This window comes from Salvia splendens, chromosome 3 (assembly GCF_004379255.2).
Source record: "Salvia splendens isolate huo1 chromosome 3, SspV2, whole genome shotgun sequence".
Taxonomy (NCBI): Eukaryota; Viridiplantae; Streptophyta; class Magnoliopsida; order Lamiales; family Lamiaceae; genus Salvia; species Salvia splendens.
Genome location: NC_056034.1, coordinates 36,717,081 through 36,729,730, shown reverse-complemented (window position 1 = coordinate 36,729,730; position 12,650 = coordinate 36,717,081). Strand labels below are relative to the sequence as shown.

Below are 12,650 nucleotides of genomic sequence, written 5' to 3'. Positions count from 1 at the left end.
GTGGAGGGGCTGCGTGTCAATCTTGTATGACACAACAGCTGTTTCTGGTGGGTCGTTTTGGTTTTGATTCATCGCAAAACTATTGCGCATGAAGTTGGCAAATTGCCGGGCAAATTCGTCCGTCATGGACTGGTTGGTAGTTTCTATTGATTTATGATCTTCTTGGTCTGACATATCTGCTGTTACAGGTTCGGGAATGGGAAAAAAAATGGAAAAGATATGGGAAAGGGCCGAGAAAGGTATCAAGGACGATGATGATACCTTTTCTGAGTCCAAACCTGGCTCTGATACCATGTTAAATGGTATGATCGACATGTTTAGGGAGAAAGGAATTCTATGATTTGTATTGAATGTGATTGTTTCTCTATACAATAGGCACCCTTTAAATAGGGCTTAGGAGATTATGTACATGATAAGTAATTGATTATACAATATTCTATCAATCTCTTAATTTGTGTAATTGATTGTAATTTCAATCTTTCCATATCACACGATTTATTCTAATTGATATCTTCATTTTCTAACATGAAGCTCCAGAAGGATCTAGGATCTCTAAGAAAAAGGAAGCCTCAGAATGATCTAGAAACCCTATTTTCTACTGTATAAAATCTTACTCGCTCGTGTTTCGTCATTGCCCTGCGCTCTGTTCAACATTTCTCCAATTACAGTTCATATCTCTGTCACTGCAAAATTTTAGTTGTGAATCGCGATAATGGCCGAAACTGAGACGTTTGCCTTCCAAGCCGAGATCAATCAGCTTTTAAGTCTCATTATTAACACTTTCTACAGCAATAAGGAGATCTTTCTGCGTGAATTGATCAGCAACTCCTCCGACGTAAGCCTCTATCTTTTTTGTTATATTCATATATGTGGATCTGTTTTCGTTTGCTGGTTCTTACGTAAATTATGTGGATAATTATACGATCTGCATCCTCTTCCCTATCCACGGGAAGTTCGAAAAAATATTTAGATTTAATTGATGTCGAGCATGAAGTTGTTGATAGATTTAGCAATTTTATCATTTTTAGTAGGTAATTTCGTATGCTGTTTGTTTCTACAATCATGAAACTGTGGGAATTTTCTGAGCGTTTTATAATAGTGCTTATAGTGTTCTTTTAAATTCTCGTAGTCTATAACTCTAGGCTCTAGCACTGTTACATAGTTGCAGTTAGTCTCTGCTACAGTGTTAATAGTGCTTCGATTAATTTTCTTTACCTGGATAATTGACTAGTATTATGTCATAGATCAGAGGTTCCAGAGCATTTGTATATGATTGTTCAGTATCACATTATGCTTGTGATCTCATGTGACTGTTTTGTGTGTATGCGTTCAGGCACTAGACAAGATCCGTTTCGAAAGCTTGACCGACAAAAGCAAGCTAGATGGTCAACCAGAGCTGTTCATCCATATCATTCCTGACAAGACCAATAACACACTCTCTATCATAGACAGTGGTATTGGTATGACGAAGGCCGGTCAGTAATTTGTTCTTGGTTCTCGTTGTATTCCGGCTCTGCTTTGTTTTATAGCCTTGGTTGTGGAACTCACTCTGTTACCTGTTCACTTTGATTTTCAGATTTGGTCAACAATCTTGGTACAATTGCTAGGTCCGGAACTAAGGAATTCATGGAGGCCCTTGCTGCTGGTGCCGATGTGAGCATGATAGGGCAATTTGGTGTTGGTTTCTACTCTGCATACTTGGTAGCAGATAAGGTAATTGTGACAACAAAGCATAATGATGACGAGCAGTATGTCTGGGAGTCGCAAGCTGGTGGTTCATTCACCGTCACCAGAGATACTTCTGGTGAGGTCCTTGGCAGAGGCACCAAGATCACTCTCCACCTCAAGGAGGACCAGCTCGAGTACCTTGAGGAGCGCAGGCTCAAGGATTTGATAAAAAAGCACTCTGAATTCATCAGCTATCCCATCTCTCTTTGGGCTGAGAAGACTACTGAGAAGGAAATCTCTGATGACGAGGATGAGGAGGACAAGAAGGATGAGGAAGGCAAGGTAGAAGAAGTTGATGAAGACAAGGAGAAAGCTGATAAGAAAAAGAAGAAGATCAAGGAGGTCTCTCACGAGTGGGACTTGGTGAACAAGCAGAAGCCCATCTGGATGAGGAAGCCTGAGGAGATCACTAAGGAAGAGTATGCTGCCTTCTATAAAAGTCTTACCAATGATTGGGAGGAGCACTTGGCTGTCAAACACTTTTCGGTTGAGGGGCAGCTCGAGTTCAAGGCTATTCTGTTTGTCCCTAAGAGGGCTCCTTTTGACCTCTTTGACAACAAGAAGAAACCCAACAACATCAAGCTGTATGTCCGTCGCGTGTTCATTATGGACAATTGTGAGGAATTGATTCCTGAATACCTAAGCTTTGTAAAAGGTATTGTTGACTCGGAGGATCTGCCTCTCAATATCTCCCGTGAGATGTTGCAGCAGAACAAGATCTTGAAGGTGATCCGCAAGAACTTGGTGAAGAAGTGCATCGAGCTATTTTTTGAGATAGCTGAGAACAAGGAGGACTACAACAAGTTCTACGAGGCTTTCTCGAAGAACCTCAAGCTTGGTATCCATGAGGACTCCCAGAACAAGGGAAAGATTGCTGAACTACTTAGGTACCACTCCACCAAGAGTGGCGATGAGATGACCAGTTTGAAGGACTACGTCACAAGGATGAAGGAAGGCCAGAATGACATCTACTACATCACTGGTGAGAGCAAGAAGGCTGTTGAGAATTCTCCATTCCTTGAGAAGTTGAAGAAGAAAGGATATGAGGTTCTTTACATGGTGGATGCCATTGATGAGTATGCTGTCGGTCAGCTGAAAGAATTTGAAGGCAAGAAGCTGGTGTCTGCCACCAAGGAAGGATTGAAGCTTGAAGAGAGTGAGGATGAAAAGAAAAAGAAGGAAGAGCTGAAAGAGAAGTTTGAGGGTCTCTGCAAGGTGATCAAAGATGTCCTTGGTGACAAGGTTGAAAAGGTGATTGTCTCAGATCGTGTTGTGGAATCTCCTTGCTGTTTGGTGACGGGGGAGTACGGTTGGACTGCTAACATGGAAAGGATTATGAAGGCTCAAGCTCTGAGGGACTCAAGCATGGCTGGATACATGTCAAGCAAGAAGACTATGGAGATAAATCCCCAGAACCCGATCATGGAGGAGCTGAGGAAGAGGGCTGATGCTGACAAGAACGACAAGTCTGTGAAAGACTTGGTTATGCTGCTGTTTGAGACTGCTCTCCTCACCTCTGGTTTCAGTCTGGATGAGCCCAACACCTTTGGCAACAGAATTCACAGGATGTTGAAGCTGGGACTGAGCATTGATGATGATGATGCTGGTGATGCCGATGTTGATATGCCTGCCCTGGAGGAAGCCGAGGCTGATGCAGATGGCAGCAAGATGGAGGAAGTAGACTAAATCCGCTACTTTGGTTTCGATTGTCTTTTGCATTTCCTTCTCCACTACCTAGTGTAATTGAACTGAACTTATATGCTGCTGATGGATTTTGTAGTATGCATTTAATTAGTCTTTTCAAAATTGTCCACTTGCAGTCATTGATTCATCATTTTGCTCATCTAATTGCATAATAGTACTAATATTTGTAACTGTAACCAAGTAAATTTGGACTGGTCTGCCTATGTTATTCGGCCAAGTTGATCCATGGTTCTTAAGTGTACTAGTCCATAACTATTAATTTTGTGCGTCTAATAACATCAACGACGAACAACCCTTTATAGTGGCTTCTTCACGTTGAAAAATCGTTAAAATCTATAATGAGTGAAGAATTGGGTGATTGGGATCAGCCGATTAGGGCATGAATCAGGGGTCCGGGGAGCAATGTCTATTATAACAAATTTGAAAAAATATTTTTATGTGATATGGATTGTTGGGAGAGACTTTTACTTATAAGTTAGTACATAAATTTTGCATAAATTGAACTACTCTATAGGAAACAAAAATGATAAATAATAGATTTATTAGGGTCTTAAGCCCCTTGAATGATACAAATGTGTCCGCCATTGTTGAGGCTCCGACCTAGATTGCAATGCATATTTTATTTTATTTTTTTAATTTGAAAATTATTTATTTTAATAGTAGCATTTTAATTGAAAAATAATTTTCGAAAATGGAATAATAATAATTATTGTGAACTTGGCTTGAGTTTGGCTGAGTCAAATTTATAGGAAGAAATTTATTCCAGCTCAGTCCGCCCATCAGTAACTAAAATTCACATATGAAAGTTGAACGCAGTCTAGATTCGATCCACACTACTCAGATTAATTAGGATTTAGAAGGCTCTTACCCAACTCGGATTTCCCTCTTCCGGTCTTCCCCCATCTCTATCAGATTTGCGATGAAGCAGCAGGCATATTGAAATCATGTGGGTCGACAGATTCCACCGTTTTTTTCCCCAGTCTCGCCATCTGTTTGTTAAAATGTCTCTCTTACTTCACGTGCTTTTTTTTGTGTATCTTTTCCCGGCTTGGTTGGGTATCGATTTTCGCTGTCGGATTGATTACTGTTCAGCATATTTTGGCATAGTTTCAATCTGAAGCTGGTATTTTAACTCAGTTTTTATTATCTGTACCTTATTCTATTCACAAGTCCCAACTATCACTTTTCATTTTCTTAACCAAATCTAAGGTAAGTTTTTGTTTCATGAATGGAAAACGCTTTGCTCTTATTAAGATTTTGCGCCTCTAACTTGTAACCTGAAGTGATCATATGGTTAATTGATCTTACGTTTTATGAACTGTCATCTTTTCAGGAAAATCTGAATGTAATTACTGAGCTTTTTCTGAAACAAGACTATTTTGTTAATTGCTCTGGACACTGATTTGTCTACTATTTGCATTAATCAACGGTAGGGATGAGAAGTAGCTTCATGACAAGAGTGTAACTTTTCAACCGTTAGGGTAAAGCACCATCAATATAAGGATTTTTTTACCTTAACATTGATTGGTATGGATGGGGACTCAATCATGGAAACATATTTCTCAATTATTTTCATGCCCATGTATGTCATAACACTTTGCTTTTGGCTAATTGGATGCTCTTAACTTCTCCAAACAAATAGCTATTATCTTTTATACAGTTTTATTTGTTAAAGCTAATGGAGTTTATAACATAATTACAATACTACTTGATCAGAAAAGCATGGATCGTTGGAGTGGCATCTTGAAAATCCGGTTGCATCCGGATAGCACTACTTCCTAGCGGCATTGCAGCATCCCTCGCCCTTTCTCCTTCTTCAAAAAAGCTTGCAGTATGTGTTTTAGTTACAGTCTTGCATAGCTGAAAAAAACAACCCAAAAAGAAAAAAAGTTTTGAACGGTTACCTTAAAGTTTTTAAATGATTTACGTGAGATAGGTACCTTCTGGAAATGCAATATTCTTTAGTGGAGACCGGATGGAAGGAACGGAAAATCCAGTGATTGAGAGATTATCTGATCCTCAGAAGATTGCAGAGTTTCAAAATTTGGTGGATCCATTAATGCCTTTGTTGTGGAGGCTGCCATTTTTAACGGACCTTTTGCTGTTTATAAGGATTTCATCCTCTCTGTAAATGAGTACGGAGAGCCAAAATTGTATGATGCGACTGGATTCCCAGCTTCTACATCACTGGTCTTGCTCTTGTCAAAGTGTGTTGCAGAGGTAATGAACGTGTCTTATTAATGATCTACCTGTGCGAGTTGTATTGTATGTTTTGATCCTGTCATTTTAAAGATAAAATTTTAAAACATCTGTCTGCTTGAGTTGAGACTTCTTCTTGGGACTATACATTATGCTGCTCGCTGAGTGATAACCTAAGTATGGCATTGGCCACAGCATTTCAGGCAAAAAACGTCGTTTCTGGAAAACAAAAAGAAGCATACCTAACTGAAGCTTCTTCGTCATCCCCATGCAAACCACAGACGGCGCTTCTTGGGTTCAGCAAGGGCGGTACAGTGCTAAACCAGCTCATAACTGAGTTTGCCTTCTTCTCAGACTCTCAATCCGCTGTCAAAGAAGACAGCTGGATTGTAGCCACATCAAAGGAGCGCCTCTTCAACAGCATATCCGAGATTCATTATGTGGATGTCGGCTTGAACTCTGAAGGAGCGTATCTCACCAAAAAAGTGGCGCCAACTATGCACCAATGCAATGAATAAGCGTTCATTAAACAAACTAATTTCTACCTAAAGATGTGGCGCCAATATTGAAATTTCAAGTTCTGGCGCCACTTAATGCTATAAATAGTCGTGCTGCGTTGAATACTCCTCAGAATGCCAACTCCACATTGGAGGTTGCAACTCCATCTTTACACCAACTTTTTATAATTCCAATTCCACGTTGAAGGCTGCAGTTATTCCGTCTCTACATCAACTAGTTCGTCTTTGATATAATGGCTAGAACAGAGTACTCCTCAAAATTTAAGAATCAAGTGGTTCAGTTCATCATCGAAAGGTGTGTGAACGGCGTACCACTCATGGCACATTGAAGGAAGAAGCTCAGGCGAAGTTCAAAACCTGTCGTCGAACCACCACGAGGTACTGAAACACTACAAAGAAACAACAAGCAAAGAGTGAAGTCATTCAATTGGTAAGTCAAGAAAATTCAGAAAATATTCTAAGAAAGTTGTTCTAGACATTGAATTGCTCAAAACTAGGGATGTGAATGCAACCCGTGGGCTGGTCGGAATAGCCCCCAAATTTATAGGGTTAGGGTTGAAAATTTTTAGCCCGATAAAATTATAACTCGATTAACCCGCACCCGATGAACCCGCAACCCGTTAAGGTCAAACCCAAAAACCCGATAAAATTTATATTGTTCTATTAGTTTGACTTCGAATTTGACACTTCATTGATTATTTGTATAACTAAAAAAAATGACTTTCAATTTTATATTAAATATACAAATTTTATATTAAAATTTTATTAATATAATAATAGATAAATAATTACAAACTTCAAATTCACTAAAAAAATATTTAAATTTCTAGAACATGGTTTAAAATTTCTCAAAAGTTTATGATTTATTTTGCATAAATCTCAAATATTATTATTTGTTCATGTTTATGTTTGAGTTTAAGCACATATCTCAAATTTTCATGAATACATGTTTTACATTTTATAAACATAACTAATTTTCATCATTACTTATTGGATTGATCGCATGTTAATTTTATAGCTAGCAACCCGATTAACCCGCTGGGCTAGCCTGAAACCCGAGCTTTTAGGATTAGAGTTGAACTTTTATAATCCGATTAGCACGCATCCGATTGACCCGTAATCCGAGTAGGGTTGACTCAAAATCGCTGGACCGACCCGATTGACATCCCTACTCAAAACCATTCACTTCTTCAAGAGGAGCAACTTACATAGCCTGTCAAACGGTCTGCAATGCTCCAAAATAACAATTTGGAGATGGGTAAAAACATGCCTCTTACTTCTGCCATTCAGCCATTAAACCTAACTTAACAGCTGGAAACATTGCAATCATTGGAATTTGATAAAATTATGAACATAATTATTATCATGAACATGGATAACACCATCCATATCGATGAAAAATGTTGTTACATCACTCAAGGAAGCCAAAGGTTCTACCTTGCACTTGAGGAAGAGCCCCACGGAACATGTAAAATCAAGAAATTCATATCCAAGATTATGTTCATGTGTGCAGTGAGCAGACCATTTTTTGGTCCCAATGAAGAAGTTTTCCATTTCATCATTATGTATTAGATTGATCGTATGTTAGTTTTTATCGGTAGCAGATTGATTAGCTTGGTGAGCTAGTCCCAAACTCGGACCTTTAAGGTTATGGAGTTGAATATTTATAACCTAATAAAAAATCACATTTCAATTAGGCCGCGCCTGTTGGATATGCTATTCGAATAAGATTGGCCTGAAACTTGCTGGACTTAACTCAATTAATATCCCTACTTATATAGTACTATATGTCAAGTCATTAAAGTAGACTCATTTAGGACTTGTTTAAATTGTTTGTTTTGGGAAGGCCATAAATGAATCTTGATGAGATTTGGGTCTGTATGGCCCACATAAATGTAATTGATTTCGGCTATTTAGGTAGGAAAAAAAGAACTCCAGATTTAAGTCAACTTTTAATTTATTTGAATTAGTGCTTAGAGTTTTCTCTGCTGAATACCCAAGCCCTCATTACTTTTGCATAATTTGGGGGAAATGAATTTAGGAGGGGTATATGGAAGGAAATTTGGCAATTTTAAAAATCAACAAATTGTAAAGAATTAATTTGGACACATTTGCAGCCTTAATATTGCAGGCCCATATATGCATCTAAGGCTTTACATTATTGAAGAAAGGAACTTGACCACCACAATTTGCCAAGAATTGAAGCCATTTCTTGGTATATCTAAGAACTTGATCGAGTCCTTAAAGTTATACTTATATTTTTCTTTTATAAATATTCTAATTAAATTTTTTTTAACGTTGAGTTTGTATATATATTTATTTTATTCCTTCTTCATTGACCTTAAATAGTGGAGTGAAATTTTGCTGTGAAATAAAAATTTAATTTAAGTTAGATTAATAATTTTTTATATGTAAATAAATATAAATTTAAAGGATCCATTCAGCACAAAAGTTTACTTTAAATTAGACAGATATTTTTCCATAGAAAATTTTATAGGAGTATAAATTTGAATATGAGACTAACCCAAACCAGACCTTGGCTCAGGTTTTACCACGATTATTGGTCAAGTATCGTGTCCAATAATTAACAGAGGAGAGAGCCAACTACCTCTCATCTCATCTGCGACAAACTAACTAAACCATCCCAGCATTTCTGGAGCTAGAGGCCACTGATTTCAATAATCTATGGCCATTTCTTGGTTACGTTTGCTGTAGCTGTGCTGTCGTTTCTTCCAAGAACTTCTCTTTCCATCCCGTTTGTCGTTTTTCATGGTGATTTTTCGTCATTAACTTCTGCTTTACGTATTGGGTGTATTTGCTGTTTTTGGTTTGATTTAGTTTGCTGCTGGCAGTATTTGATCAATGAGTTTTTCGATCGATTTTTGTTGGAGTTACAGATTAGCATATTTTATGAGCTTCTCTGCCTTCTGGTGCATCATTGTTTTGTTTTGTTTATTTAGTGTTGGAATATTTGTTTTAGTGTCTCTGTTTTAACTACCATTGGGAGAGTTGAAGGCAGATTTCGATTTGGTGTTTTTCAGTTGCTTTGACTTCTATATGGAAAGGATAAAGATTACTCTTTTATGGAGTTTTCACTTTTTATTCATTGGGCATTTGCTTGGAAGCATTTCTATAAAACACGATATTGTATATTCTTTAAACAGAGGCCAAAGCTGAGGTTGTTTAATAAGATTTTGACTGTAACAACAAAAGAATAAGTTATGGTTGCAAATGAGGAGAATTATGATAGTCTGAACTCTGAAGCAGTATTGAAACTTGATTTTCGAGGGTGTTTGTGTGTGTGTGTGTGTGGATATTGCTTCCTCTTTCTGGAAATAGCATGTTTTCAGTTCTTGTAACTAGAATCTGAACCATTTACTTTCTGCATTTTCAGTAGTTGACTTATGAATCCTCATTATAATATATGGCTTTGCTGTTTGGCTTAATGTTGCAGGAATATCGGACAAATGTAATAACAAAGGGATTTCACAGTTCATCTCTCTTCTCAGCGATTGGTCTGGTGCACAGGGACATTGCATGTATGCTATTGCTGTTTCGATTGTCTAATTATATGCTACTCATTTCTGCCACGGTAGAAGAATTGTGCATTTTAAGACATAGCATTAAATCGAACTTGTTATGATTCCTGGGAATAAGATTTTGACTGTAGCAAGGGAATAAGATTCTTTGTGTCTATCACCAGAAAGTTTAGTTTGCTAGTTGAGGACAAACCAGTTTAGAGCAAGTCGTGGCAATAGACATTGCTTAATATCTTTAACCGAAGAGTTATTGACTCTGCAATGCCAAACCATCCTTGTTAATTTTGTGGCAAATGGAACTAATTATTTCTTGTTATCTTCTCCTTGCCTTTCTTTCAGTGAAATAGGAAATGGTGCACTGGATTCATGGACTATGCCTTTCTTTGAACAGGTATTATTATTTCGTCATGAAATGACCAGATAATCACCTCTCTTATGAACAGAAACACAGCAAATGATGCATTCTGATTTTGTGATGTAGACAGCCTTAGCCTGTGAGAAGGTACCGTAACTTTGTCCAAGGAGTTACTCTATTGACAAGGAATTCTTTCTCAGAGAGAATGCATTCAACTTACAGGTCAAGAGCATGAGTGAGCTCAGTGGAGGATACAACATTATCGGGCTCCCACAGGTGATATCAGATTGTCAATTTGCGAGTTCTGAGCTTTACTCTCTTCTTCAGTCGTGAAACCTCCCTGTTGATTAATGTCATCTTTAAACGGTTTTCATCCTCATGTAAATCTCGATCTTATACTTTTCAGGGTAATTTGGTTGGGAGAGGCGTCATTGAGCTCTGTGACAGAGGACCCCCTGTAAGTGTATCACTGGATTTGTTTTGAAAGATTATTTTGTCTACATATATTTAGGATTCTTTCCTGCAGTCTACATATTTTTAATCTTCCTTTCGACCTTTTAGTAGTATGTGTCTAAAATTATTATACATACAAATTATTCAAATAGAAGAGACTAAATATTGCACATCCTTTCAGATTTATGTATCTGGAATCCTTTCAGATATACTAATTAGACTTTAAATTGCTGTTGTGATTGCTTCAATGCTCTAGTCTCGACTGGCAACCAGCAGTTTTATTTGCACATTCTGTTGTCATTAAGAATGGAAGCATTCTTGTGCAAGTTCTAACTGTAATCTGCAAGCTGCAATTTTTATAGAAATTCTTCATATTTGTCACCTTGGCAACAGGTCAGAAATTTTGTATCTCTGGCAGGTCCACATGCTGGAATAGCTGCCATTCCGCTCTGTAAAGTAAGTTTTCCTTTTAGACTAGTTGAATCTTCAAAGACGCCATGCTATTCAATGTCTTGTGATCACTAAAACAATAACAGCTTTAATACCTCATTACTGGTTTTTAACGAAGTTCCTGTGGAAAGATCTGAACAATTCATATGGTTAGAGATGGGCCAATTCTCTATTTCATATACCAATTGTTTCTCATGGCCTGAGAATTGTGTAGTGTGTACAATAATGTATTGTGCCTGATTTTGCAGTCAGCTTGGTTTTGCATTCTAGTGGACTTTTTGATCGAGTTGGCAGTTTACAGCAACTACGTTCAGGTTCACTATTCTCCACATATTGGTTGATTCAAATATTTACAGATTCTGCTGGCACATTCACACAAATAAAGGAAATTATGCTTTGCTTTCTGGGCCAACTTTAATTATATCTATATTCCTTCCGATAATAACTCGTTCATTGTGATTAACCACTAACATGTTGATCAATCTCTAACCACGCTTCATTTCATTTTCTTGGCTGAAGTACTCAATTCAATTACACACACTTCTGAATGTCTAGCTTTATGTGGTTTGCAGGAACATCTAGCGCCTACTAACTACATCAAAATTCCAACAGTGAGTCAATATGATCTTCTTTTGCAACTATAGTGCTGCAGTTTTTCTTCTTCTATCTTGATATGCCCTCACTACATTTTATTTTAAGTATCTCACATTGAAGCTTTCTTTCACATTCAGTTAGTCTATAAGTTGCCATTCATGGTCGGATTTATTTGATTGGAATGGGCACACTTCTTTCTCATGATCAGGATTTAGATTCCTATAAAAACGGATGCAAATTTCTCCCCGTGCTAAACAACGAGTTTCACAAGAATTCCACATACAAGAAGCGGTTTTCTAGCTTGGAGAACTTGGTGCTAATCAAGGTGAAGTGAAACCATAGTGCGTAGGTGTATTTTTTTTCTTTTTTTAATTTTTATAGTATTGCTCAAGATTTTGTTTCTTTACTTTCATTCAGTTTGAGAACGACGTTGTTTTAGTGCCGAAAGAGACCTCTTGGTTTGGGTATTTCCCTGATGGCTCCTGGGACCCCATTTTGCCAGCACAAGAGGTATTATGCTTTATGTCAAATATTTCATCTTTTTCTTAGGTTTCATATTGATAACATAAACTGAATATTAATGCATTGTAAGGCCATTAGCTATGGTTCTTTACATTTATATCCAAAAACAAATCTTGCAGACTACTACCCTGTACACCGAAGATTGGATTGGCTTGAAGACCTTGGATGAGGCCGGGAGAGTGAAGTTTGTCAACGTGTCGGGGTCCCATCTAGAAATTTCCTACGGTGAAATGAAGGACTACATATTCCCATACTTGCTCGAAAACAGCACTGCACAACCAAGACTATCTAAATCATCCCATGTCTCGGCCTGGTCTTCTCATGAAGGAAAGAAGCTCAAGCTGTATGATTCTGATTGAATAGACTAAATTTTGTAGACCTATTTCAGATCAGTCGAGATCTTCTGTACCACGACGATACTGTGATTTTAGTTGTACTAACATGAAGTAGATAATGTATACATTCTCAGTCCTAAATAAAGATCTGCCTTGAGTTCAGATTCTGACATTCTTGTCTGAATTTGTTATGAAACCATATAGAAATGGGCATCTTTGTTCTTACTCCTCAGGTTCAAAACTGAGAGAGAGA

At 37.6% G+C, this 12,650-nt stretch overlaps 2 protein-coding genes and 1 pseudogene across 3 annotated transcripts; all 3 read left to right on the top strand.

Moving 5' to 3' along the window:
* Nucleotides 1–495: 495 nt before the first annotated feature.
* Nucleotides 496–3,547, top strand: LOC121795860 (heat shock cognate protein 80-like). Its single transcript, XM_042194505.1, has 3 exons — nucleotides 496–835; nucleotides 1,334–1,475; nucleotides 1,577–3,547. Exons 1-3 carry the CDS (start codon nucleotides 713–715, stop codon nucleotides 3,412–3,414), a joined length of 2,103 nt encoding a protein of 700 aa, XP_042050439.1. The 5' UTR covers nucleotides 496–712; the 3' UTR covers nucleotides 3,415–3,547.
* An 804-nt stretch (nucleotides 3,548–4,351) lies between these two features.
* Nucleotides 4,352–6,005, top strand: LOC121796950 (annotated as a pseudogene).
* Nucleotides 6,006–6,153: 148 nt separating this feature from the next.
* On the top strand, nucleotides 6,154–12,559 carry LOC121795859 (palmitoyl-protein thioesterase 1-like). Of its 2 annotated transcripts, none has more exons than XM_042194504.1 (13): nucleotides 6,154–6,579; nucleotides 8,683–8,921; nucleotides 9,604–9,688; nucleotides 10,028–10,079; nucleotides 10,170–10,190; nucleotides 10,266–10,319; nucleotides 10,450–10,500; nucleotides 10,890–10,952; nucleotides 11,195–11,260; nucleotides 11,519–11,557; nucleotides 11,749–11,865; nucleotides 11,958–12,050; nucleotides 12,185–12,559. In XM_042194504.1, the coding sequence occupies exons 4-13, from the start codon at nucleotides 10,062–10,064 to the stop codon at nucleotides 12,419–12,421; spliced, it is 759 nt and encodes a 252-aa protein (XP_042050438.1). In that variant the 5' UTR covers nucleotides 6,154–6,579; nucleotides 8,683–8,921; nucleotides 9,604–9,688; nucleotides 10,028–10,061; the 3' UTR covers nucleotides 12,422–12,559. The 2 variants fall into 2 exon arrangements, with proteins under 2 accessions (XP_042050438.1, XP_042050437.1); XM_042194503.1 differs by having other exon boundaries at nucleotides 6,158–6,579; nucleotides 12,182–12,559.
* Nucleotides 12,560–12,650: the final 91 nt, after the last annotated feature.

Excerpts from the sequence above, each read along its gene's own strand:
- LOC121795859 (XM_042194503.1), top strand. Across the intron at positions 11,866-11,957 it reads AGAACTTGGTGCTAATCAAG|TTTGAGAACGACGTTGTTTT; the intron begins GTGAAGTGAAAC and ends ACTTTCATTCAG. Across the intron at positions 12,051-12,181 it reads CCATTTTGCCAGCACAAGAG|ACTACTACCCTGTACACCGA; the intron begins GTATTATGCTTT and ends CAAATCTTGCAG.
- LOC121795860 (XM_042194505.1), top strand. The coding sequence starts at position 713 with ATGGCCGAAACTGAGACGTTTGCCTTCCAAGCCGAGATCAATCAGCTT. Across the intron at positions 836-1,333 it reads TGATCAGCAACTCCTCCGAC|GCACTAGACAAGATCCGTTT; the intron begins GTAAGCCTCTAT and ends GTATGCGTTCAG. Across the intron at positions 1,476-1,576 it reads TATTGGTATGACGAAGGCCG|ATTTGGTCAACAATCTTGGT; the intron begins GTCAGTAATTTG and ends TTTGATTTTCAG.